The 26,819-nt window shown below is 37.5% G+C and overlaps 1 protein-coding gene across 3 annotated transcripts; it reads left to right on the top strand.

Annotated features, from left to right (window-relative positions):
- The first annotated feature begins 734 nt into the window (after window positions 1-734).
- On the top strand, window positions 735-26,197 carry LOC116729432 (transforming acidic coiled-coil-containing protein 1-like). Of its 3 annotated transcripts, XM_032577955.1 has the most exons (14): window positions 9,453-9,566; window positions 10,141-10,309; window positions 11,835-11,923; window positions 16,962-17,385; window positions 19,228-19,282; window positions 19,386-19,458; window positions 20,932-20,984; window positions 22,470-22,598; window positions 22,684-22,760; window positions 22,919-22,962; window positions 23,140-23,300; window positions 23,895-24,001; window positions 24,086-24,206; window positions 24,321-26,197. In XM_032577955.1, the coding sequence occupies exons 2-14, from the start codon at window positions 10,206-10,208 to the stop codon at window positions 24,387-24,389; spliced, it is 1,506 nt and encodes a 501-aa protein (XP_032433846.1). In that variant the 5' UTR covers window positions 9,453-9,566; window positions 10,141-10,205; the 3' UTR covers window positions 24,390-26,197. The 3 variants fall into 3 exon arrangements, with proteins under 3 accessions (XP_032433847.1, XP_032433845.1, XP_032433846.1); XM_032577956.1 differs by lacking the exons at window positions 9,453-9,566; window positions 10,141-10,309 and adding an exon at window positions 735-946; XM_032577954.1 differs by lacking the exon at window positions 10,141-10,309 and having other exon boundaries at window positions 9,115-9,566.
- The last annotated feature ends 622 nt before the right edge of the window (window positions 26,198-26,819 follow it).

Raw genomic sequence — 26,819 nt, 5'->3', positions numbered from 1 at the left:
GCAGCAGCTTTGAGACTTAGCAAACCGGCAACCTACAGAGAGATTTAGAAGCACTCCATGGAAAGCCCAGTCTGTCGCCACAGTCACAAACAACTGTGATTATTTGTAGCTGATTATCTATAACTGATTTAGCAAAATAAAGTCAAAACAAAAGCATACATGTCCAATTAATTAAAGTATCAGATGAAAGAAAGGCCTTGCTAAACAAAATGTCAAAGATCATAATGTAAGCTATGAGCTGTTATGTTGCCGTGATGATTTTCTTCTGTCTGTACAGGGAAACTTTTTCTTAAAAAACATTTTTTACCTAAATATAGAAAAACAAACGGTCAGAAAAAAAGCCAAAAAAAATAATGTTGGTGTGTTTGGGACCCAGCAGGTAGTGGGAGCATTTCAACAAGTGGAGCTGTGTTTACCCTCCTCCATTCCCCTGGATTTAACAATAGACGAGACTCTTTCACTTCAAAACATGAAACCCTCCCATGAAGCACACAGTTTGTCTCTAAATGAAGGCATTTAAGTGGGGGTAGACATTTGTTGCAGTTTGTCCTACTTATAACTCACAGAACCTCTATTTTGTTCTCAATCTGAGGACATCGTTCTGCCTGATGAGGGACTGTAATCTGGTTAATGTGTGTGAAAGAGAGGAAGATGTGTAGTGGAGCAAGGAGGCGGGACTGTCACCAGAGCTGTTCACGTGTAATACTCCTCCTGATTTTGTAGAGCATGTAGAGAGATGAGGAGAGGACAGGCTGCTGGGTCAGATGTATTGTGATGCTGCTGGAGGCATTCAGGAGCTGATGCAGCAGTGAACCCTGTCAGAAGAGCGTTTTTGGAGCATCTGGGATAAACCTGAAACAAACGCACGTCCTGCTGTTGCCATGGGGGGCTCCCTCAGCCAGCACAGGAGAGCATCGCTCAGCTCTCTTAGGAAGAAGGACAGCTTGTAAGAACAGATTTATTATTTTTTTTAAATGTTTGTTTGTAAGACTGTGTGCAAGCTTTGTGTTGGAGGCAAAGGTGACAGAAAGCAAAAGAGCCAGAAGGGAAGGGTCTGGATTCATTCACTGAAGGCAAATTAGCCCATCATGCCTTTCTGTTTACAATGTCAGCTGATTGGCTGATTTTAATACTGTTTAGCTATTCAAATCTGAGGGAAGTCAGAGGGCAAGACTGGGGAGTGGAAGGAAGGTTTTGTTGCTGTAATCTTTCTTATTGAAAGGAATGATTAATAGCTGCACAATATATTTAACCCCAGTTGTCATCGTGCTGTCAGTATGTTATCACACTTGTTTGAATGCAATGTTTAATATGATATACTATCTCAAATTCTTACATGTTGATATTATGAGATGGACTCTTAACAGCCCTGATGATATGTGGTTTTAATTGCCGAGATGCTAAAGCTCAATCAGAGTGGTGAAAACATTTTATAAAGGGAACAAAGGGTAAGACAAGGTTTTGCAAATTGAAATCGTCATTGTACTGTTGAGTTACAATTTTGTAGTTGCGTATGTTTCTGATATTGTGCTGCTCTGCTGTTAATTATGCATCCACGACCCAAATTTAACAGGATTGTGTTCATGAATTCATCCATGGAGTTTATACGTCTACTGAGTCTTGTTTAATTCATGTGTAAGTCTTTGTGACAGACCAGAAAAGTGAATAAAGGATGTTTCCATCCTGAGGCATCTGACAGAGCACAAACACAAACCATTCTTCCTCTTTCTTCACCCCGTTAATCTTCTCAGTGCTTCTACTTTATCCTCTCAGTGATGTTTTTCATTACTGCTCCCAGGAGCCTCTTGAAGTGGATTTCTTTCTCTCGGCGCACATGAAAGTCTGAGCTGTTCTATATTTAGACACTTGTTCCTTTAATTTCTCAATAGTTCCAGTCGTGAAGGACAGGAGTTGGGATAAGATGTGAAAAGCCTTGCTAGGATGTTTTTGAGGTGGCTTTTAAAGCTACAGTGAGGACAAAGAAAGAGAAGACAGATGACCACTTTAGAAAGAGAACAGAAAGAGAACCAGATAAAGCAACACTGAAGCACACCTTTTAAAATAAATATCTTCTGCATCCATCTGTGTTGGTGTTAGGTCACAAGGGAGCTGGCGTCTTCCCTACGGGGAAAACTCCACGACCAGCGCAAAAGGTCTGCAGCTCTCATCTTTTGCACTAATTTTAGTCAGCTTCATCATCCCCCTTCTGTTTTTTACATCTTAACTGGAGCAGTCGTGGTTGTTCTGCTCTTTAGAAGCCCAGAGCATTGGCACAATCACCCAGCTGGAAGCAGTCTGACCTGCATTTGAAGCTATTCTTAGTGGTAATAAATACAGCAGTGAAAACAAGGTTTGGTTATGTCAATGTTTTTCTATGTAGCTATATTTGTAAAAGTTGATGATGCAAAAACTTAATTATGTAAAAAGCTGACTGACTTAGTGAATTGGTATATCTAGAAGAAGGAAATGATCTACAAAATGGGGGTTGAACGTTGAGCCTTGATTAAGATTTGCTGCAGAGGAATAGATTGAGAATATCTGTTCAAATAATATTGAAATTATGAAGATGGAGGATAACTTTCATCACTGTACATCAGCCCAAACACCGAGACATTTGTAGATGGTACCATCAAGGTGTGAGATTTTCCTACCATTTGGCAGATTTCATGTAGATCAGGCAATGACAAATGAAATAATTTTTACTGAGAGACATTCTTGATGAACAATCTGAGAATTAATGAAGAATTATTAGAATTTTATGTCCAAAATTGATCCAGGGAAAAATCCACAACTGTTTTCAGAAAGACATTTTGTGAAGACAGTTTACAAACTGTGCATATAGGAGATGTCATTACAAAAAAAGCTTTAAGTAATACAATACATTTTTGGTGACCATGTATATTCATATTTCCTGTGCCATTTCACTTCTTTACACAGAACACAATTTATTTAATAATTTGTTTTTATTTTTTTTAATCTGTAGATTATTTGAGTTGTTTATGACTTCCAGTGGGAATTTTATGCTAGTAGTCACATCAGAAATATATTTGGAGAAAAACATTGATGGGTTTAATGCATATATATCCTGTGTATATAAAAATATATCAGGGCAAAGATGAGAGAAAACATTTAATTTTTTGAAGAATCATGATTCAAGACATATTGCCTCTGAAAAGCTTTCATTCATGATAGTGAAATTCATAAAAGAATACCAGTAGGGGTTCTCATTAGTCTTGAGTGGATGAATAAAAATTTGACCGTCTCTCTATTTAATGGAACATCTTTAAAAAAATGCTCATTCAGTGTTTTTTACAGTATGTTTTGTCAGTTTTACTAGATAGATTTTTAAGTTTTGGGAAAGTTTTCCATCTGTACTAATTATATACTGATTATAGAATAACATTTTAGCCCAATTATAGGAACTTTAATTTAAAACAGGTCAAACAGCTTAAGAAAATACAGCAATCTTAATCTAGGAAACTGTGGAATTTGAAACAAATGTCTCTTTAGAGTATATTTTGCTTCTTTACATTGATACACATGTCGGTCCTGTAAACTCACCCAAACGGTGTGTAACCTACATATTCTGTTGTGTGGGAACTGTGTGATCTTCAGCTCCATTCATAACTAAGAACAATAGCTCGGCTGGTGTCTGTCCATGCCTCTCTGGGGTTAAGCCCTCCTCTTGTCTCATTCTTTCTTTGTTTTTTTTTTGTGTGTGTGCCACAGTCAGTTGAGTGATTCAGCTGCTATAGCATTGTGAGCACCATGACTCCACTTAGTTTCCACGCTGGCTTTCTACACTAATTGCAGATAAGTTGAGCGTCCTCCACAGAAGATGAGATCAGGGAATGCCAGCCTCTCTGCTTATTTTATTTCTGCTTTACTCTGGATATCACCATTCTGAATTTAGACAGAGGAACATCAGCTGCTCCAGTTTCTCCCTGGAGTCCCTTTATGGGTGTTTTCATAGATCAGCACACTCATGACTCACTCCTCATTGGAGTGAGTCATGAGTCATAAATAACAAACCTTATCATAAATGATAAGGTTTGTCATTTATATTTAAGCTCATGTTTTTCACACATGCAGCTTGTCCATTTCCTCTCCTCTCATCGCTCTGTATTACTAAATAGGTGGCTGGGTGTAAAGGCCACTGCTGTTTCTGTAGTTGCTTGTATGCAAAATGCACATCCAGTATTTCCCAGCAGGTGGCGCCAAATTGTCATCAATCTGACGCTAGTCTTGGCTTAGCAGGTTTACTTGCATAGCAACATTATTTCATAAATAATACCTAACATGAAAACAAAAAGATATTTAAAGAAACATTTTATGTATAATGGTGGTATGAACATAGGTTCATTATCAACCTCTTAATGAGTCAGTGACACTTCCATCTCTGTTTTTCTATTTTTTAACTTTAGACTCATCTGTCCAAAAAAACCTTTTTTCAGAAATCCTGGTCTTGGTCTGCGCTCTCTGTGGTAAACTTCAGTCCAGACTTTGTGTTTTCATGTACTTTCATATCAGCAGTAGCAAGATGCTGCCACAGCTCACAGGAGAAGATTTTGTTCTTTTTGGAGATTTCTTTTAGCACATTGTGGTCTGCTCTCAGTGACAGCCACATCTGGGCATATTGGGAGTTGTTTGAGTGTCCTCTCCTTGAAGATTATTATCTGTAACTAAAATTTTTTTAGACCCTTTTAGACTTTTTACCAGGATCTGTACCAGAATCACCACAATATTGTTTGTGAAGGCCTCAGACAGCTCTGTTAATGTTATCATGGTGTTTCCTCTCATATCAACAGTCAAGAGCACATAAGTCTGAAGTTTAAACAGATCAATTTCCTTTAAAATGCTAAATAATGCTGTTATGTGCACCTGTCGTAATACACCTTTGTGAGATATTAAGTGGGAATTAGTATGAAGATATTTCTTCAACAAAAAGGTTATATTTTATCACAGTTTGTATAAAAATCTTAAAACTATTTTCTTTATATTACTTGATATTATTATTAAATTTCCACATGTCCCAAAAAAAGACAGTTGTAGGGTGTCCTATTTTTTTCACAGCTGTATTTTAAATTTAGTTCAATGCAACTCTACATTTCCTGTTCAAGCATAATTTTAACACAATAAAAATATGCAAGCTCCATAAAAAGCTCACAATATTGGTAAAAAGTTGCTGAAAAGTAAAGTGTATAGTGCATATAATAAATGACAGAAATTATATTAAAGGAAGGACTATACAACTGAAGATAGGTTTCAGAGATACAGATTATGGTTTCAATTTGGATTTAAAGTGAAGTTGTCCTGTTTATTATCTTGCATGTGGAGAAGCAGTGAGAGATAAGTTTAAGTATTTGCTTAGCCGACAAGACTGTGACATTGAATTTATTTGCCATTATTATTTTGAAAAGCTTAGTATGGGGAGACCTCTGTAACAGATTTTATATGTATATGTCTGATCTATGCATCTTATCGTCATGTACTGCCGGCATCATGCTAAGAGCTGATAACGGTCCCCATCGAAATTTGAGATTAATGAATGGCCTTAGACACTTCCGAGGAGACATCAGGTCTATGACGGTAGTGTTTTGTGAAAGAGGGTACGGGGCCCCAATGTAGTTAAATAGATATTAGTTGAATTATTCAATTAATGCCACTTCAAGCATTTAACATGCTGATGTGAGTGAATCTGTAGAAGTGCGTACAGAACATCTGCACAGCATATCATGAGATTGAGTGGCACTATTGGCACATTACAGCAACATTAGAGTTGCATTTACATAGACATTTTATAGCACTTGCACATACATGTGGTATGTGTGTAGCGTCTCTAGGTTTGGCATGTCCAAATATCTGGGGCAGCATGGCAGACACAGATCAGTTGACAGTAACAGATGTTTAAAGACATGATGCTGATGTTTTAGTTATTGCTGTGCATCTCTGGATATGAAATAGTCCAACTGGAGGCTTTCCATGGGTGGAGGTGTTCTGTGTGCATATATTATCTCTACACGAATACATGACGCAGACATTTTCATACCAATCCAGAGGTAAAGATTAACGACTTTAAATACCTGATTTAGTAATTGATAGGTTTCTTACCTGTATGCTGAGATTTTGTCCAACAGAGGGACTGGCATTATTGTATAAAGGTGATTTTTTTTTAAAAAACGTCCATGTAGTCTTTCATTAAATAAAGTCTATATCTTTTAAAGTTACCTTTAGCTACACCAGACACTTACTGACATACCTCTGTTAATCCTCTTTCAGTATGCAGAGTTTAGTAATTATTACATCAGGTATCTAATTTCCTCTGTTGTGGACTGCAGACATGTTTGCCATGTCTGGTTTTACTCTTGGCTCATGAACAACACATGCTGCCATCAGTCAGAATCTAATTGAGGAATAGACATCTACATTCCTACTGGATTAACAGATCACAAACACATCAGTTTCATGGGGCGAAGTCTATTTAAGAAACACATTTTGTTTATCTGCTGTATTTTAACCTGTATGTGGACCAAAGTAGCAGCTGTAGTTTATCTATGTCCGTCTGTCTGAAGGCATGTGTGGGTTGCACTACTGACGCTGTATCTGTGGTTGCAAGCGATTACATAAGAGCAGACTCATTTCCACAGTTATTTCTCTGCTCTGTTTCTCTGTATTTTAACTCTGTCTCAATAGGAGTAATGAGTATTTTTATTTCATTTTTAAATGTTAAGAAATCACATGTTGTTGATGTACCTGGCCAGAAGCCAGTGCCTTATTGTGTAACAGGTTAAATGGATGTCTGTGTGCCTCCAGGCTGTCACCGGTTTATCTTCTTATGTGTTTTGACTGTCAGAAGGAAACTAAAGGGAAAAAGAAGACAATGCAAGGAATGCAAAACAAACGTTTGAGATTCTAATCTTAATGAACCTCTAGACACTTCTTTTTCTTTTCGTTATTTTATTTTTCATAAAAATGCCTCCATTGTTTCTGTGCCGTGATTATTTTCTGTACAGTTTTTTTTTTCATTCTGTAAGAGACTGAACAGAGCCTCTTTCTCTGCGCTCACCAGTGTGAAACATTATGTGCGGGTTTCTTAGATCATCCTCTTTCCTCTCTCTGCTCTTGTTTGTGTGGAGCAGAGTGTGGTAACATGTCTTCATGTGTGGGAATTATGCAACAGAAAACATAAAATAAAAAGGAAAGTGCCTCCTTCTCCTGATCTTTCCATCTTTTCACAGTGGCTAAATCCTCTGCCTGCTTTTTGGATTAGTCACGGTCCATGTTTTCTCTTTCAGAAAATGCATCTCATCTAGCCTAGATCCTCTGTGTGAGTCTGAGGGAAGAGTTGTGTAGAGTTACATAAGCTTCTGATGAATAAACACAGAGAAAGACGTGTGTGTGTGTATGTGTGTGTTCAGTGATGAGAGCATTTAATTAAAATCCTATTCTTCCAAGGGGATTTGCTGCTGCATCGTTGAATCTGTATCTGGGTTTATTTTATTGATCCATCTGTTGTCTGGCCTGGATAGTTTCAGTGAACAATAGAGCCTCAGTTACTTTAATTGCACCTCGGGGCTTTGCCAGCTCATGTGAGTTCAGTGGGAACAGTTTCTGTCTCGGCAATATTTGTTTTCACTTTTTCATGTTCATCCTGAGAAAAGAGGCAGGCGGTTTAATTGCCTGCATTTAGCTGAGCTGTCAGCCGTATCTGTTGCTGGGTAAACAAGCTATTAACGTCTCGGATTGCATCTTGATTACCCTATCGGATCTCAGAAAGAACAGTGTGTGAGAAGCATTCAGGGTTGACACAAAGTGTGGAAGAAACTTTAGCAACAAAAGGGTGAAGATATGAAAGGCACAAGGAAATAAAAATACGGGTGAGAGGTTTGGAACCTGTTGAAACATGCATGAACGTAGGGTGGTCAATATAGTAAAAATATCATGCTTTTTTTTAACTATAAAATGATGTTAATAATAAAATCTTATTTAAAAAAAACAACCATTGCACAGCTTATTTCACATTTGGAAATATTGCCAGCTAGTGTCAAGGACACCTCAGGCTTAAACATTGTTTTCAAACTAAAACTGTCTTTCTCTTTAGAAAAACAACAAAAGGTTAAGTCTTCAGGTAGAGAGATCACTGCTGTAGGAAACATTTTATGAATGGAAAGGAAATGGAGGATAATAAAACTAATACCTCTGCACAGGAGCAGACAGCAGCAGTTGACAGAAACGGCTTTACATGCAGCAACTTGTAAAAATCTACACACTCCTGTTAAGATGCCAGGTTTTTTTATGAATCGTTTCAAACATTTTTTCTACCTATAATGTGATACAGATCCCATACAGCTGGACTGACTAACTAATAAACCTGTTTTCAATTAAAAATAAAAAAGGTGCAATAACCTTGTAGCGCTAGTAGGAACACCCTTGAACTTAAAGCACCTTTTGATTAAAGCATTATACTGTCTCATTTAGTATAATGCTGTCAGCATCATCCCTCACCTTGACTTGGTAATGTTTGCTCACCTTCCAAAAAAAACCAAAAAAAAAACCATCAATCATATTGACCATGTGAGAAAATCTCACATTCACAGCAGATTTTTAGTTTAGTTCAAGGGATTAACATTTTATTGTTCAGTTTAAATAGCTGATGTAGCCAAAGGATGACTAAACTTAGATTTACAGCTTATTATTGAATAGTTGAAAACCTTGAGTTGAACCAGTGACCCAGCTTTTGACAACGCTTGTTTATCTGGTTGTTTGAAAAAAAGAAAAAAACATCCTGATTTATATAACCTAAACAAGGTGGATATATAAATGTGGCATTTCCTTACCACCATGATTTTTTTCCCCACCTGATCCCCAAAGCTCAAACATATTTGATATTCTCTCTAACCAGGACAAAACTGACTAATCCTATTTTGTAAAACAGAAATGTACTTCTCCTTTTCCTCCCTTCCTGTCTCCAACTTTCAAAAATCCCAGATAGCATCACAGAGGGAGAGAGCCAGTCAGCAGACCTGTAGGAGCAGCAGAGCGAGCCGATGCGTATTAATCAGCTGGTCGCTCACCCAGACGAAGAGGCTGCTGGGAGGAAGAAGGAGGGGAGCAGAAAGGGCGGGGGGAGTGACTGCTGATGCTCCGGCTGCAATTTGCAGAACGTGAGTCAGTGCTGTGCAGAGAGCAGAGCCGCAAACAGAAGCAGCTGCAGCACAGACAGACACGTTTCTCTCGCACGAGCGTCAACAGGACAGAAGAGCAGGATGGGTAGACAGAGAAACTGAGTAAAAAGAGGAAGTGAGGTCGACACAGAAAATACGTTGGTAGATCAAGAGCTTCTTGTAGTCAATAGTAAAAGTGTGATTTAAACTTTAGAAAATCACAGAGTTGACTCATCCAGAGAAAAGACAAGTTTACAATTCTTATCTCAGACGTGGGGTTGGAAGTGCTGCACAGATGTCCTGGTTGTCTCCGGTCCAGTGGGCCAAGTGGACATGGTCGGCAGTGACTGGAGGTGCAGGAGACAATGGACAACATACAGGAAGGGATGACAAAGAAGACAAGTAAGAGATTTTGTGTGTGTGTGTGTTTGTGTGTGGGTGAACAGATGGATGTGGATTGTGACTGTGGATGCTGTGATGGCAGCAGATTCTCCTGAGTCATACAGACAGGTTGTAGATCATCAGACCAACGGTCCCATCCTGTCGTTTATTCTTAGATTCTCTGTCTGTTATCATCTCAAAGCACATATTAAGTTAAAATAGCTTTGTTGTATTAGGAGGAGATGATTTTTATGCACCACCCTGTTCTTTCAAACACAGAGGATGTAATTAAGCCTGTTTTGTGTGTGGCCGTTTGGCAATGGTTGCTAAAAAGTAGGGGATTAAAAAGCAACACTTTTCAAAGCTTTAGATACTTTTTGATTCCCCTCCTTTTCTAGTTTCTTAGTAACCATTCAGATCTTGAACCACTAAGGCTGTCAGCGGGACAGGAATCTCAGGCTGTGTGTGTGGGAGTGGAGGGTTTATATTTGTATTAAATTGGTGTTAAGTGTGTGTCTGTGGGAACTGGTTTCCAGAGATGGTGTGCTCCTGGGTGCTGGCACTGTGAACTCTTCTCTGTGCTGTTTTTCATTAGAGTGCGGACGTTTTGATGTGCTTTCAAGTGGCTAGGAATACACACAAGCACACACATCCCTACACATGCACCCTGTGTTGATGCCTCTCCCCGTTCTCTTCGTGTCTCTGTTGTTTGGGAATAAATCAGAGCTGGGTGTCCAGGCAGCCCAGACTGGAGGCCAAAAACTGTGAGTGTTTGTGGGACACAGTTACTGAGGAGCAAAGGATGCAGGTGGCCCAGTTTGGCCCTGCTTCCTCTTCTCTCCTTCCTCTGACTTCCTTTAAAATAAAAGGAGCTTGTTTGTTTTGACTTGTGAAAGCCACTGTGTTCAAGTCTCTTCAAGAAAATAGATCCTGGAAAGCTGATGACTCTGTTATGATTATCTGGAAACATATATAGTGCCCTTCAAAGGTATTCATATCCCATGAACTTCTATATATGTATAGAATTGTAATCAAAAACTTCAATGTGTTTTACTGGTATTTCAGGCAGTGGACTAACAGATAGTCATCATGCATAACTGTGAACTGGAAGGAAAATGACATGGGTTTTCAAATGTTATTATATTTACTAATCGCTAAACAGGGTCCACTTATATTTAATTTATCCGCAACAAGCAATTAGAGAACAAGGCAGCATCATGAAGACCAAGGAACACAGCAGGTAGATCAGGGCTGTTGAGAAATTTTAAAGCAGGGTTAATTTATTAAACAATATCCTCATGGAGCACTGGTCAATTTATCTTGTGAAAAGATAAAGAATAGCACAACTGCAAACCTACCAAAATATGGCTACCCAACTAAAATGGCAGACATGAAATTAGAGAAGCAACCCAGGGACCTGTGGTAGCTTTGGAGGAGCTGCAGAGATTGACAGCTCAGGTGAAAGAATCTGTTGATAGGATAACTTGATTGCTGATTCTACCAATCTTCTCTTTACAGAAAAGTGGCTGAAAAAGCAATAGAAAAAGTCTAGTAGGTTTCCCATAAGTCATGAAGAGCAAACAGGAAACATGAAGGTGTTCTCTTTAAATGTGACTAAAACTGAACTTTTTGACCTACATCCTAAGTGCTGTGTGTGGCAAACAATCGAACACTCCACATCTGAACACACCATCTTCAAAATGAACAATGGAGATGGTGTAATGTTGTGCTATGGGAAAGCATTTCTTCACCAAAAAAAAAAAAAATCAAAGCTGAGGTTTTTCTTCCAGCAGGACCACAAACTTAAACATGGAGCCAGGACAGCAATAAAATGGTTTCAATCAAAGCACACCGGCGGCTTCAATTCAATAAAAAATTTGAGACAAGACTTGAAAATGAATGTTCAAAGAGGCTCTCAACCCAGTTTAGTTTCAGCTGCAAAAACCTCTAACTCTAGATGTCCAAAGTTTTTAAGGTTGTACACCAAAAGACTTTCAGCTGTAAGTCTTTCGATGCCAATTATTGTTGTACAATAACTGACTGAATACAAATTTATTCCACATAAAGACTTTTATTTCTTAAATTATGATGTGAATACATTTGCAAGGTAGTTAACAATGTGTGTAATTAAGCAAAAAACAAAAAGTGCATAACAAATCTTTTGTTGGTTTGGTCAAATTTCAGTTTATAGTTTTCTTTTCTAACTTCTGTTTATTCTTCTCTGTTATTTCATGTAATGTTTCATCAAAATAAAAAAAAACAAAACAGTTTTTTTATTTTCACCTGCAGTTCGGACTCTGAAGGCGCCTTCGAGACTCCAGAAGCTGAGTCTCCAGTTGTGAATCTACTGAGCCAACTGGACAACTCAAATAATACAGGTGAGACTTCAGAACAGATGGCAAGTTAGTGCTCCGATGTAGGTCACTTGACTTAAATATTATCAGATATTGGTAATGATTAACTAGTGATCTTGAAATCCTGACGGTTTTATCTTATATGTCTTCTTTGACTGTATGTTTAAATGCAATACTTGCTTACCATATCTGTCATGAACAAAATCTGACATGGAGTCAGGCTTCACAGAAGGAACAGCAAAAGAAAAGGTTTTTCATAACATATTTGGGTATTGTCTTATTATACTTGTGCATTTCATTTATAGTGGGCAAAGTATCGGTATAGTGCCCACTGTTTACAACAGTAATAAGACTTTAGCACAGCAGATAACATGGTATCACAGACCTACATATTTCTGTATGTGAGCCAGCTGTCAACCTACTTTCAGCTTCAGTCTGCAGCCTTTTTGTTTATGCTTTGCTGAAAACCCTGATTTGGGTTAATCTGTGCAGATTTATTACTGCAGAAGTATCACTGAGGAGCATGCTTGAATGCTTGGAAGAGGGATTTATTATTGCAGTAATGTTTTCCTGGAGTACACACTTAATACATCGCTGCTGGCTCCTATCAAAACATTTTTGATGCCATTAAGGCTCAGAAACAGGATCATCAAAACCTTTGATGTTTGTGCTGGTTGGTCAGATGGAAGTTGAGATAAATTAATATCACAGTTTTCACCTTTTGTGTTTTTAGTAAAAAGTTTATTCCATCATACTTTTCAGGGTTTGTTTAGAGAAGAGATTTCAACTAAAATTCATTCCACTTCATTTTATCAGAATGAAAACCTAGTATTCATTTATGGATGAATACAATTGCATACCATATGCTTGATATTTTTATTTGCAAATAAATATGTAATTTTTTTTCTTTAAATTTAGGTACACACTGATTTCTGTTGATCTATCACATTCATTACCGCGAAATATTAAAAAGTTGTGACCCGAGGTTGGCAAAATACGCATTTGGTAACATTGAGAAGAATGTTACCAAAGACTGAAGTGCTATAAATGTTTCAGATACTATCATTAGATTCAGATTGCTGGATTGAGTCTCCCTGCAGAAGATAGTCAGACCCAACAAAAGTGATTGAACACAACATACTTAAAGTGACAGGAAAGTTTAAATTTAGATCAAGTGACATTGTCATTGCAATATTAAAAAAAAGCTTCTTATCCTATAATTTCTTTAATTGTGCATCTCTATTTTATATCCAGAAAGGCTGATATGGAGTGTGATCTTAAATAAAGATCATACAGTATTTGTGACAGTCCACTAATTTTTTTTAACCTTTTAAAGAACGTTTCTTCCTTTGTCGTCTTTCGTGTGAATTTACTTGTGCATCAGCAATAATTTCACTTGAAACTTGGCGCTATTTACTACCATTTTAGAAGCAATGCGCTACATACTTCATTAAGCAAAGTTTTACAGGTCCAGAGTAGTGTTTATGAACGCTGTTAAAAGTTGGAAATGAGCTCTCTGTTGGTTAAGCCTTTATTAAAAAAAAATAGCTTGCAGCTGAGTCCTGCTTTTCCAAACAGGCTCCCTAGTTTCCACTCCCCTCTCCTCCTCTTCTGCTTTTACTGCCGAGCTTTCACCCACACAGGCACAAGTAGCACCCGTTGCTGTGGTAACAGATAATCCAGACTTCAGTTCAACCACAGATATGAATATAATATTGTGCAGGGATATCAGCAGACACTGGGAGCAACGGGGTTTGACATCAGGCTCTTCTATCCGGGTTAGATCAGTTTCCGACGTTTGAATTGCTGCTCATGGTAAAATTATGCCAATCTGAGACAGTAAATGTATCATTTCACGCTACACAACTCGCATGCTGAGCTCCTTTCATACATAAAAGATTGACTCTGGAGAAATGGGCTCTAGATTTCAGTGAACCATAAACAGTTCACTGTTTATGGGAACAACCACTTGAACATGACGATACGTCTCTCTGAACAGTGGCAGAGCAGAAACCTGAGCTCGCTTTGTATCTACTTGTTTCTCTGACACTCTTACTTCCCCCTCTGCTGTCTTTTCCTCTTTTTCACAGAGTTGTGAAACGGTAATAAAGCCTGATGTTGTTTGTGTTGCTGGGACACGTGATGGGTTGAACTCTGGGTGTGGTTTTTCTACATCTGTTCCTCGTCTATAAAGGGTGTATTCAGTGTGAGGAACTACGGACATTTAGAGCTGAAGTTTGTATAAGCTGACTTCAACTCTTTGATTTAAAAAGAACATTGACATAATCTACTTTTTACACCTGTTGTACTTTCAGGTGTTTTTCTGGGTATGTATGTCATGGATCAGTTTAAAGTAGTGAATAATTTTGGAGTGGAAAGAAAAGATGAAAGAAAAAACTTCTAATAAATGTGGGAGGCATAATAACTGAGCTCCCCTTTAATGGTTATGATTTTAAAGTGGTGTTGAGTTCAGCTTCTCCACAGCATGACGCTGCCACCACCATGATTCATTGGTAACTGCAGTTGCATGTAAAGCGTTTTGGTTTAAGGTTTTTAAACCACCTTCTCCCATCTGACTGTTGTCTTCTCTACTTGGTTTGTAGCAAACTTTGAGCTGGATTTTTTTATTTATTTCTTCGGTGGACTTTTTCTTGCCCCTTTTTCCTCTTCATTAAGCAAAGTTATATATATATATATATATATATATATATATATATATATATATATATACAGTATATATACAATAAAAGTTGCTGCTCACAAGCAGCAAGTTTCCAGTAGATTGCCCCAGCTGTGCTTCAAGTGCTCACTCATTTCATGTGATCGGAGTCACAATGCTACAGTCATTAATCTCAAGATTGATGTTGAGTCTCTTTAAAAAAAAAAAAAACAAGTTGGAATGAACCTGTCTTTTTTATGCAGTGCAAGACCACTAACAGTCCTATTGATTTTTCCATCTCAGCTATGAAGCACTGCAGCTCCTCCAGAGTTACCATGGACCTCTTGAATCCTTTGCTAAACTATGCTCTTTTTGCCCAACAAAATACTTGTTCCAACGTGTGCCCTATAGTCTTTCCACTTTCAGATGATTGGTTGAAATTTTCTCTGAGATGTTCAAAGCTAATAATTATTTTATAAACTCTCTGGCCTGTCTATTGTGTTTCTTGATCTTAACTTCATTGATCTTAAACCACTAAGACCTTCACAAAAAGCTAGAGTTACACTGAAAAAAGAAAAGTAATACTGAATTGTTTTTCTTCTTCTTCAGAGTCATGCATAATTTAGTCTATCACATGAAATACCAAAAAAAAAGTAATAAAGTTTATGGCGTAGCTTAAGAAAACATGTCCACATGTGGTGTAGAGAAGGAATAGGGTGGTGTTGTTGGTTTATAATTGTTTGACGTTTACATTGTGTGGAGATGATTATTTTCAGCCACAGGGGTTCCTGTGTTTCAACAACACAGCCCAGTCCGCCGGGACGCTTAACGGGATGTGTGACGAGACAGGAAGTGGATTGTTCTGGGAGGAAGTCAGTAGATTTTAAGTAAACCCTTTGAAGGCTTAAAACACAGGTGTCAGACTCCAGTCCTCAAGGGCCGCTGTCCTGCAGTTTTTAGATGTGCCACAAGTACAAAACACTGGAATGAAATGGCTTAATTACCTCCTCCTTGTGTAGATCAGTTCTCCAGAGCCTTGCTAATGACCTAATTATTCTGTTCAGCTGTGGTGCAGCAGAGGCACATCTAAAAGTTGCAGGACAGCGGCCCTCGAGGACTGGAGTTTGACACCCCTGGCTTAAAACCTAAATGGAAACATTACATGAAAGAGATGCATTCTAACAATATAAGGATTTAATATTATTGTAATTGGGTTGAATGGTGCCAATTGGTTACACGCCTAACTGGTTGGTTGTAAATCATTTAGCTGCCACAGTGAGATATTTCAATTAGGATTTGGTGGGAACTAGAAAAGGAACAAAAGTGTGTGTAGGTGGGGTTAAAGTGGTAACGATGTAAACAAAAGGATATATCAAATGTTGTTTGGAATTTGTTTTGAGATTATATGGACTATCTAAATCCCAGTGAATGTTGCCACCATAATAACTGATATGATTTTATATATATTTTTCAACCCATTTTACTTAGAACAATGCTTAACATAAACACCTAATTTTTCTTATCTCTTTTGACAAATAAAGTCTAGTAATGAAAATATTTTTAAAAATCAAAGCAGTGGCATCAGACTGCAAAAAACCTCAATTGAAACCATCAACGTCACTAAGCTATTATACATTTTGTGTAAATTTCAGTGTAAATGGAATGTCTAAGTTGCAGTATTTATGCAACAGAATGTTTTTGACACATCCAAAAATGAATGGCAGCCTGGTGAACTGCGTCAGCGGTGTAGATCATTGATGCTGGAAAATATTTAGTTTGTAAATTTCCAGCAAATATTTATACACCATTTAAGCACTTGGAAGATGTGCAACAGTTTTGCAGAGATAAACAGTATTTTGTCAGATGAAGTGCTAGAAAGGAGTCATTGAAATGTGGTAAGTTTTTGTTGTAGTCATTTCATTTTTGCTGTGTTCATATTGATTTATGCATGTTTTAGTAATCATGCTGCTTCTTATGTCTTTTTAGTCTAAACTTTAATGACACTAATAAATGTTATAAATAAAGGTTTTGTGTGAACATTTTAGGATTCCTTTAAAGTTGCCTGAAATTTTGCAACCAAGAGATTGGCTAGATAATTTCTTTCTTAAATTCTTAATAGAAGTTTCCTGTTTTCACTTACTAATGGCAACAAGAGAGAAAAACATCTCTCAAAATCTCAACCAGGGTCTAAAATTATTTAGAAATCTAACCTCAAATGTCTTATTTACTTAATAAAAGTTAAGATAGAAATACATATAGTTTATTAATACTGAGTATGCCCCAAGCTCACTCTTTCACAGCTAAGTATAACTAATAAATACGGTTTATGACAGATGCACCCAGATTCGTTTTTGCATAAGTCTTTTCTTTCCCAACTAGTTTGTTCCCTTTTTTTCCCCGTAGCTCCTACTGATGGTTCAAACCACATTCAGGACAGATGCCATGATGTCCGCTCAGCTCCATCCCAGCAGGTTGACTCCCTCAACAACTTGACCTGCTCCACACCTAACAGAGGCAGCTTTGGTTTGAATCAAAACCTCAATTTGACCCTGGGCTCCAAAGATGGCTCTGGAGAAGATCTATCTCCATCCGGCCACCTTCCCCAGACTGCAGCTCTCCGACCGCCATCCCTTCCTGTTCTCTCACCACTTAACAAACCGGATCCTTCAGAGGTGGACGACGAGGCTCCGGCGACTTCAGACTCTAGTCCAGACACAATCAGTCGTGATGAGTGCCTGGACCCCGATTTGCTGAATGGCAACGTGAGATCAGACCCTGTGAGCTCAAACACTAAACTGGCCTGTGAGACCAGCAACTCAATTATTAAGTAAGTAAACCCAAATAAAGGCCTGTGGCCCCTAGTGGTTACAGCTACACACATACAACCCAGAGTTTAAGTGAGATATGCAGCTAGTTTCTATAAATGGCTGTAAAGAGCTGCAGTGATTGCAAGCGGTTGTTCACATCTACCCTGAAATGATCAAAGTGTCTTTGTCTGTACGAACTGTGTTGGCGTGTTACGTGTCTAATGCAGGTTTAAGGCATGTCAGCTGTTTCTCCCCTGCATACAGCCTGACTCACTGCACTAAAATGGGCCACTTTATGTCCAGGAAGTTTATTTTATATCATTCGCACACACCTGTGAAACTCTGTTTACACATTCCATTTTATACATACCTGTATGTTTTGCTTCTACTTTTACTTCATTTTTGCTCAACTATTAAGAAGTCAAACTCTGCCCTCTTGTGGAAGATCTTACACAAGTATTTGTAATTAACTATGTCGTGCATCTAATTAAACATTGCAATATAGAGACATGCAATTTCTACTTGATGTGAACCAGTCTAATAAAACAATGGTGTATCCAAAAGTCAAAAGCTAAAAGTGTTAGAGTTATAAAAATATAAATATAATGAAGTGTATAAATATGAAGGTATATAATATAAAAGTATCTCTGCTACAAAATACAATAAAACTCTCCAGGTTATGAAATGGAGATATCTATAAATAAAATCAAACATCTCATCCTCTACTTTAATGAGCATATTATAACTCTTTGCTTACATCATGACACTATCATAAAATATTTTGTTTCACAAAATCATTGAACATTAAATCTCAATGGATGCTTCATGGTTATTATGTCAGATTTCCAAAACATTTACATTGCTTCCTTTTCTGTCATGATTTACAACAGAATAAAATGATCATTGTTTTAAGCTGTAATACATTTTTATTTTTGTAATGTGCTGAGCTCCATCTCCCTGTTGTGACATCCTGAACGAACAGCAGGTATGCCACCTGCTGGGACATTTATATGATGCATTTACTGCTTGAAAAATATTATGTATTTAGTTTAGCAGTGGCTGGTCAATAATTAGGTCCAATCCAGTTAAAATTTTGCTGGACTCTTCAGCTGATTTCTTGGCGCATCTTTAATTTTTATCGTCTCAAACTTTTGGATATCTAGTGTTAAAACCTAGTGAGGCATTGACAAACATTGGAAGGAATTTGCAATAAACTTTTATTAGTCTGGAAATGTTCTTGTAAATTATATTTATATGTATTATATTTGCAACATTAATATTTTTTTCAATACATTATGTCTGACGTCTCCCAGTAACACTCTGATTCTTATTCCAGTTTTGTTTTCCTAACCATTAGGACCTCTGCCCTCACCTTGTCTTTGTCCTAACCCCTGGCTCATCTTGTGTCTTTTCCTTCCTTTTCTTTGCTCAACATGTCATTCTGTTTCCCTTTCTCTTTGTGTGGCATCAGGACTGCTGAGCAAGTCCATTTCCTCTGTGTTTTGTTGTAAGTACTGCATAACTGTGTTGTGTGACTCTGGCTCTGCAGCTGACATTAACTCAGAATCTCAGAGAAAAAGACATGAGTACTTTTGCAAAGTGGAAAAATATCATGAGTTAGAGGAAAACCCTCTAATCCACCAACATTTCATTATTCTGCTCTTTCTACTGCATAAATCAGCACTTTTTGGAAGAGCATGCCAGCTCAGCACACACAAAGAAAAGCTATGTGGTCTAGTAGTAAAGCTTTCTGCTTTTTTTTCCTGTCTCTTCCTATTTTTCCATCTGTCCTCATTTAAATCCACTCAAGGCTGAAATGTGCCATGCTGAAGCTGATGTTGCTTTTTGTCATGTGTCCTCAGGAACTCCTGCAAACTAAAGCAAAACCAGCAGATGCAGAAGGATTTAAATGGACAGGTAAGCTCTGATAATAGTGGTAATATGCCTACTACACAATGAGTGAAAAAACAGGTTTATACAGAGAAAGCCAGCATGGTAATAAAGTTTAATGTTGTTTAAGGATGACCATCATGAGGGCCATGCTACAGATGAGGAGAAACTGGCTGGGACCAAATCAGAAAAGGAGCAAAACTGTGAGTAAAATGATGGCATATATGTTAGAGCAATATTAACTCAAATGAAGGACACCAAAGATTAGATATTCATTATTTTAGATCAGTATGCACTACCTGACCCGTGGGTAAACAACAGTCATGGTCAGGCAGTCACATTAAATGTCCTTTCCTCTTCTGTTGCAAACACAGGCCTGTTTAATTATTAATTGTACATGGGAAATGTTCAGAATTACAATGTGGTGAGTAATTGGGACAGAGCTGTCCTTATGTACAGAGCTGTTTGTAACTTATGTTCAGAACATGACGGATATTTTCTGACATGCAGTTCAATTTCTACTGGATGTTACGAGTTTTATGTGACATTGGTTCAGTCACTTACATAGTTCATTCTCAGGAAAAATTATCATTCAAGGACAATTTTTCCTGAAACTGATGTTCAGGAAAATGAATCATTTACATGTACATCAGAGAGTCTTCTGGAAGTTTATTTATTTCAGTAAAAAAATTTACAACTCCTATTTTATGAGTTTATTACATAGAGATATATTCCAAGTAATTGTTTCTGTTAATTTTGGCCATAGTGTCTTAAAGCTAACACCCAAATTTAGTATTTTACAAAATTAGAATATTACTAAAGATAAATGAAATGGATTTTTCCCCCCACAATAGAAATCTGTGTTGTGGCCTGTACACATGACTGGAGAAGAAAGGAAACCTGACAGTTGTTCACTCTTGGAAGTCAAAAAATTATGCTTAAAAAGCTGGGTGTTTATCCAAGTATATTATTGGAAAGTTAAGTGAAAGGAAAAATGTTGTACAAAGGTTGTTTTCCTTTTAAGTCATCACTGAAGAGGTGAGAGGAACAAAATCTAATGTTCTTCAGGAACAGTGTGAAGATTTGTTGTGTAGTATGTTTTATCAACTTCAAGGAATTTAACACTTCATGTCTTTCTTTTGCAAAGAAGCTTTAGAGAAATGGTGATATTATATTCTAGTGGGACCTGGCTACAACATACAGTGCCAAAAGTACCAATACATGCTTTAATCATCATCATTAATCATTTATCTCTGCAGTCTGCCATCAAATTAGCCTGATGTAAACTCATTGTTGAGACAAAGAAACAACTATACAGATACGACCTGAAGACTGCTAATTAAACCAACTTGGGATTCCTCATCACCTCAGCAGATACACAAGCTGATTATCTTGTTGCCATGCTGAATTGATGTAGTAATTTAAGCACAAGGACTGAATGGATTAGTTATTTATTAAAATGAAGTTTGAGGGGTCATTAAGGGTATATAGCAGGAAAACATTCAAATCATTGAAATATAATTCATGGATTCTTTCAGATTAAATATCACTATGACATTTTTTTGGCCTAAGGATTTAATTTGCTGCCACCTGCTGGTCATGTTGCTAAACAGTGCTGTAGCATATTTATAGGACCTACCTGTATGACCCAAAAGGCTTTCTTCTCTCTTTCACAGACCAGGAATGCAATTTGACATCCAAACCAGATGAGTCGGGCTGCTGCTCTGTGGTGAGACTCCGTCTCTTCTAACCTGATATATTTTCTTCTTTCTAAAACTTGGTGTCAGCTTTTGGTTTGCTCATCAATGGAGTGTCAATCTGTCACTGAAAATTGGATGAATGTTTATACATAAATTTCAAACTGCAATTCTGCCACTAGGTGGGGCATTTTATCTGTTCAAATGAAAGGAATGACAAGTTACAGCCAGGTGTCGCTTTCATCTGCATCTGATTCTTCACATGCAGCTGAAATATGAGACATTAATGTAGTAATTTAAAATAAAATATAGCAAAATTGATCATTTTATTTTGAATTAAAGAAACAATTGATTAGGTTACAGCCAAGGACGTTGCATTGTAATATGTGATATGTCAGTATTGAGGTGTAGGACAGCACAAGGTACTTAGTGCCTGCCACTGTGTTAGTTAGTCTTCTCAGGTGACTCATGGATTAAGATTATCACCCTCAAGATTAGCCTATGACTGTCATAATCCAGCAAAGGACAGAAGGAGAGACATGGATGGAGAAGAGGAGGGAGTGAGAACATTGACCCAAAGATGAGTGATATATGCTGAATGTTAAGCTGCAGGAGAAGATCAGATTATTCAAATATTACAATATGATGCCAAACAACAAGTATAATTTAGTTGGTTTGAGGAAATTTTTCCAAATCTTGACAGGTTTAGTGTAGAAAAGTATGAATCAAAAGTTTGTCTCTAATCTCACCAATATTTGTGATGTCTTAAGAAATACATTTTTCTGTTCTGAATAAATGTAAAATTTCATATTCTTACACAAATATTTAATGTTGTAAAACATTGATTTATCAAAATTAGACTAAAGTTGCACACCTATGTCTCCTACAAATGCAGCAAAATCCCCCACATTATGGGACTGAATGATTAGTGCTTTGAACTTTCTTTACTGTCAGCAATTAGTTAAACATCAGTCTAAACAGGTAATCTCTGTTTACAGATCCTCACCTGCTAACATTTGCTAATAGAACATGCTGCATTAAAGACGCAATTTGACTGCTGGAAGAAAATGAAGCAAATTTGCAGTAAAACATTCAGCTTCCTGTATCTGTTGAAGCACCTAAATGAACCGTTAGCATGACTATGTAGGAAATGGTTTCCCTTCTAGAAGCTTCTTATTGCTTTCATGCTTCCTCCAGCCTAATTTTTCCATTTCTTACTGACTCTGGAAGTAGCTAACCAAGTCTTCTTCCTGCAGTAATAGTGACAATAGTGAAGGGTTTTTGTTAGTGGCACCTGGTAGTGATTAGGTTTGAGTTGGGTATTCACTGATCATAAACAAGATTAGATTTTGAGGTTTCAACTAGCTCATAGATGAAAGCAGGAATTTAGCAAACTTTGTCATTAGATCATTTTTTGCTTCATCTCCAAAATTAGCAACTGAAACTTTTGACAACTTGGTTGAGCAAAAAAAAAAAAAGAAAAAAAAGATGGTGATGACTGATTTCCTTCTTGCCAGTATGAAGACACATGTGAGCTGAAGACATCAGAAGGAAGTGAGATGCAGAAAACGGGAAGTCAGGTCCTGGATTCCATCTGCATCAGTGAGGCCGAGAAACAAGCGGTTCTCACCCTCATCAGAGAGGAGGTAGGCTCTCTTGTTGGACTTGGCTTCACTGGGTTACTCAGAGATTGCTGGTGGAGGTTTTTACTCACAAACGGTCTCCTTTCAGATCATCACTAAGGAGGCTGAAACTAATGACTGGAAGAAAAAGTATGAGCAGTGCAAACAAGAAGTGGATGAGATGAGGTTAGAAAACATCCTGCTGTTGTCATGGGGATCAAACGTTCCAGATGAGGGTGGTCCTGTGTACCGCAAAAATGAAATTAGTAATTTTTATTGCATAACGATCTTATGTAAACTTTTAGACAAACTTTAGAGTTGTATGTTGGTGTGTCTCATTTCAGAAAGATTGTTGCAGAATATGAGAAGACAATAGCTCAGATGATTGGTGAGTTAAATTCACTGCAGGAAAACATTCAAACACTGAATTTATTCTAATCTGTGTAAACTCATCCTGTGAGTGCTCTGTTGCAAAAAGAAAAGTCCGAATTGAAATGTGAAAAGTGTTTTATGTTGCATATTGATATTGTGAGATAAAAAATAACCCATTTATGTGTTTCTTTAGAGGACGAGCAACGCAACAGTGTGAACTTCCAGAAGGCTTTGCATGCGGTGACAGTGGAGAAGGATGCTGCCCTGGCAGACCTGAACTCCGTGGAGCGTTCGCTGTCGGACATCTTTCGCCGCTATGAAAACATGAAAAGCACCCTGGATGGCTTTAAAAAGGTGGGAAATTTGAGGACATCTTGTTGAAACGTCTTGTTTCCTAAGTACCCTGAAAATAGTTTACGTTTCTAGCACTTGATGATTAATGTATGTATAAAGTTGGAAGTGTATCTTGTGGTTAACAGCGGTGTTTGTACAACCAGCACCAGGCATAAGGTGAAAAATCTAACTCAAATAGCTGCAGTCATTATGAAACCACAGCAAAACTCTCAGTGAAAGTAATTTTAAGAATAGGCTGTGATGTCCAAACCTTTTGCCACGAGGGCCAAAGTTGTCAAGTTTAGAGCAAGTTGAGAGCAACCCAGGGTCATAAAATGTAATTGTTAAACCCCCCCACCCCCCAGAAAAATAGGCTTTTATATGTGCTCAAAATCCTAAATATGCAGGGTTTTAATGAAACAAAGTAGTCTAGCTTTAGCTTTTACTGCTGCTGTTGAAACATTGGAAGGAAATATGTTGCAATTCAAAACACAGACAAAACACAAAAGTTAAAATGAACATTAGAAAAAGCTGTGTAGATGCTCTGTTTTCCATCTGCCTTCTGTGTGTGCACATGAATTGGTAAATGGCATTAGGTTTTATCTCTTCATGCAGAATGAAGAAGTGCTGAAGAAGTGTGCTCAGGACTACCTGGCCAGAGTCAAGCAGGAGGAGCAGAGATACCAGACACTGAAGCTGCATGCAGAGGAGAAACTAGACAAGTATGAAGAGTCTGAGCAACAGAAGAGTTTGGGAGAAAAACTTTATTGGATAAAAATATATATTATTTTTCTTCATTCTTGTAGGGCCAATGAGGAGATTGCTCAGGTGCGCACCAAGGCGAGCTCAGAAACGATAGCGCTGACCGCGAGCTTGAGGAAGGAGCAGATGAGGAACGAGTCTCTGGAACAAGCCCTGCTGCAGAAGGTACAACACTCATCATCTCCAGGCTGTGTACCAGGAAACACATCATTCAGCACCATTTCCTGTCTGTGATTACTGGATAGTGTTTAATTACCTTCCTTTATGGCGTTCCTGCAGAATCAAGAAATCGAGGAGCTCACAAAGATCTGTGATGAGCTGATTGCCAAAATGGGAAAAATAGACTGAGGATTTGCTTGAGGCTAATCAGCCTGGATCGCCCCTCCAGTCCTGCAGAAATGCACTGTGCATGCCTCCACCCAAGAAGCAGCTTCCATACTGTACCCTGTGCCTGCACTGCACCTAAGAGACTGCTTATGTACAGATGTCTGAAATAACCTCTTGTAATTTGCATTTGCACTACTTGTAACCTGAACCTTCAAGGCTCTCAGCATATTAATCACATGAGATCACTTTGTTTGCATTTTGCACCTTTTGTAAGGTTATCTAGAGCTATCAAGTGTTTTTCCATGATATCAGGGAACAACAGCTCTAATGATATTTCCACTAAACTCCTACCAACTTTGCCTCCAGAATGACATCAAGTTTAATTCATCCCTGGGTTTGATTTTGAAAATACTTTCAACTTTCTGCTTAGACAAGCTTTAGAGAACAGATTTAATATGAATGGTTAAACAGTTAAAATATACTTTTATACCACTTTCAAGTTATTTTTTGGTTTGGCCAGATTGAGTGTGAAAGTGGCCCTCTCTACCTAAACTAACAGACTGGCAAAAGACAATATTTATCAGATAAACAGTTATAACTCCCACAGTAACTCTGGAGGAACTGCAAAGGTCAACAGCACAGGTGGGAGAATCTGTCAACAAGACAGTTTTTAGTCATCCTCTCCACAAATCTGTTCGTTTTATAGTACTAACGCAGGAAGAAATCATGTCTTGTTTACAATTATATGTGAATATAACTATAAGTCATGTAGATGACACAAAATAGTTGTAGTTCATGAAACGGCTGCGTGGAGATAAACTAACTCAACACTTCATGCCTACGAGTGACCATGATGTTGGCAGCATCATGCTGTGGACATGTCATTTTGTGCACATGCAGACTATTTATCACTTGCAAGGCTACATAAATAAACCTCTATGAATTGAGAACATTTTCACTACCATCCTTCTAAAACAGTCTGCAATTTATGGAGCTGTTCAGTCAAATCCACAAAACCATAACCCTTACTTTTTATGTAACTGGGCTATTTTTGAGTGGAGATATTTTACAAATTAATTACAGATGCTGCTGCTTAAATATCATTACAGTCTGCTTTTTACAAAACCCTGTGGAGTAACCTGATGTCTTAGTGAGAGCTTTTGCCTGCTGTTCATGTGTGATTGTTGTCAGAGTACTCGTTTATTTACACTTTTTCACAGTTTTGCCATTTTTTCAGACATGTTTTCTTTTATCGCACCAACAAGCACAATCTGTGTTCAGCACAGGGCTGTAATGATTAACTATAACATAATTTATGGCTGCTTATCACAATACAAAATAAATTTTACAACTAGTGCTTATGTTGCGTGTGTGTTTGGTTCTCACTTGGTTTTCTACATGAGATTTTCTGTCCAGGAAAATATATTGACCTGTCCTTGCAATGCAGGATATGTTTAAAATCTTCCTATAAATCAGCTGGTTAAAGAAAGACTAAGCATTGCAGGATTTTTTTAGGGCTCAATATGTGGTTATTTAAAATCTATTAAAGTAATATTCATTGTAAATTTGTGATGACTGTAAAATTCACCAACATCACAAACTCAGATGTGTAAATGGTTTATATATATTTGTGCCAATCTGATGTCATGTTACCTCTTGTTACTAGACTGTTTTGTTTTTGCCATATTATTTTGTAACTTCAGACTTTGCTTGCATAGGATAAATTTGTATCTGTAGTTCATAAATGACAATCTCACATCTGTGTTGAATCAGTGTGAATAATGTGTACATTCTCCTGAATAAACATCAATATAGTTTGTTCTACAATATTTTCAGTTTGATTATTACCATGCTTTATATAAGGATTAATTACTTTCTATATAAAATGGACTTAGCACCTTGTGGTATTAATCTGAAGACCACTTAACACCACAATGAGGAAAGGGATAAGGTTATAAAACTATATTCCTTGTGCTGAACTTCTTAAGATATTTGTTCAATCTATGATCCAAAAAATTGTAATGAAGTGTAAATTTGCCTAGATCTGGCTGTTCACCTACTAGGAAAACAGAATCGCAGAAACATCCAAGTTTAAAACAAATATTGTTAGATATTTACATAAAGATTTGAAAACCATTTATTTTCCTTCCACTTCAGGTTTGGGCAATCCTGGTCCTTGAGTGCTGGTGTCCTGCTTATCTTGGATGAATCCAATAGCTGAAACCCCTCCTAAGTGCAGTCAGGTTCTCCAGAGTTCTGCTAAAGACCTCATTATTTGACTCAGGTGTGTTGCAGTAGAGACGCATCTAAAAGTTGCAGGAGTTGCCGTGGCTTATAGTGGAAATACGTTGCATCAATAAGCTTGGTAGTCAAGTTTACACTTAGCAAATTTAATGATTAAATTCATGCTAATAATGGGTACAAGTTTCGGGGGTTGTAAAGTGATCAGTA

The sequence above is a fragment of the Xiphophorus hellerii genome, chromosome 12 (genome assembly GCF_003331165.1).
Source record: "Xiphophorus hellerii strain 12219 chromosome 12, Xiphophorus_hellerii-4.1, whole genome shotgun sequence".
NCBI classification, from domain to species: Eukaryota; Metazoa; Chordata; class Actinopteri; order Cyprinodontiformes; family Poeciliidae; genus Xiphophorus; species Xiphophorus hellerii.
The sequence above is the reverse complement of the archived record's forward strand: the minus strand, read 5'-3'. Positions and strand labels throughout refer to the sequence as shown.

Excerpts from the sequence above, each read along its gene's own strand:
- LOC116729432 (XM_032577954.1), top strand. The coding sequence starts at position 9,460 with ATGTCCTGGTTGTCTCCGGTCCAGTGGGCCAAGTGGACATGGTCGGCA. Across the intron at positions 19,459-20,931 it reads ATCAGAAAAGGAGCAAAACT|ACCAGGAATGCAATTTGACA; the intron begins GTGAGTAAAATG and ends TCTCTTTCACAG. Across the intron at positions 22,599-22,683 it reads TCACCCTCATCAGAGAGGAG|ATCATCACTAAGGAGGCTGA; the intron begins GTAGGCTCTCTT and ends GTCTCCTTTCAG.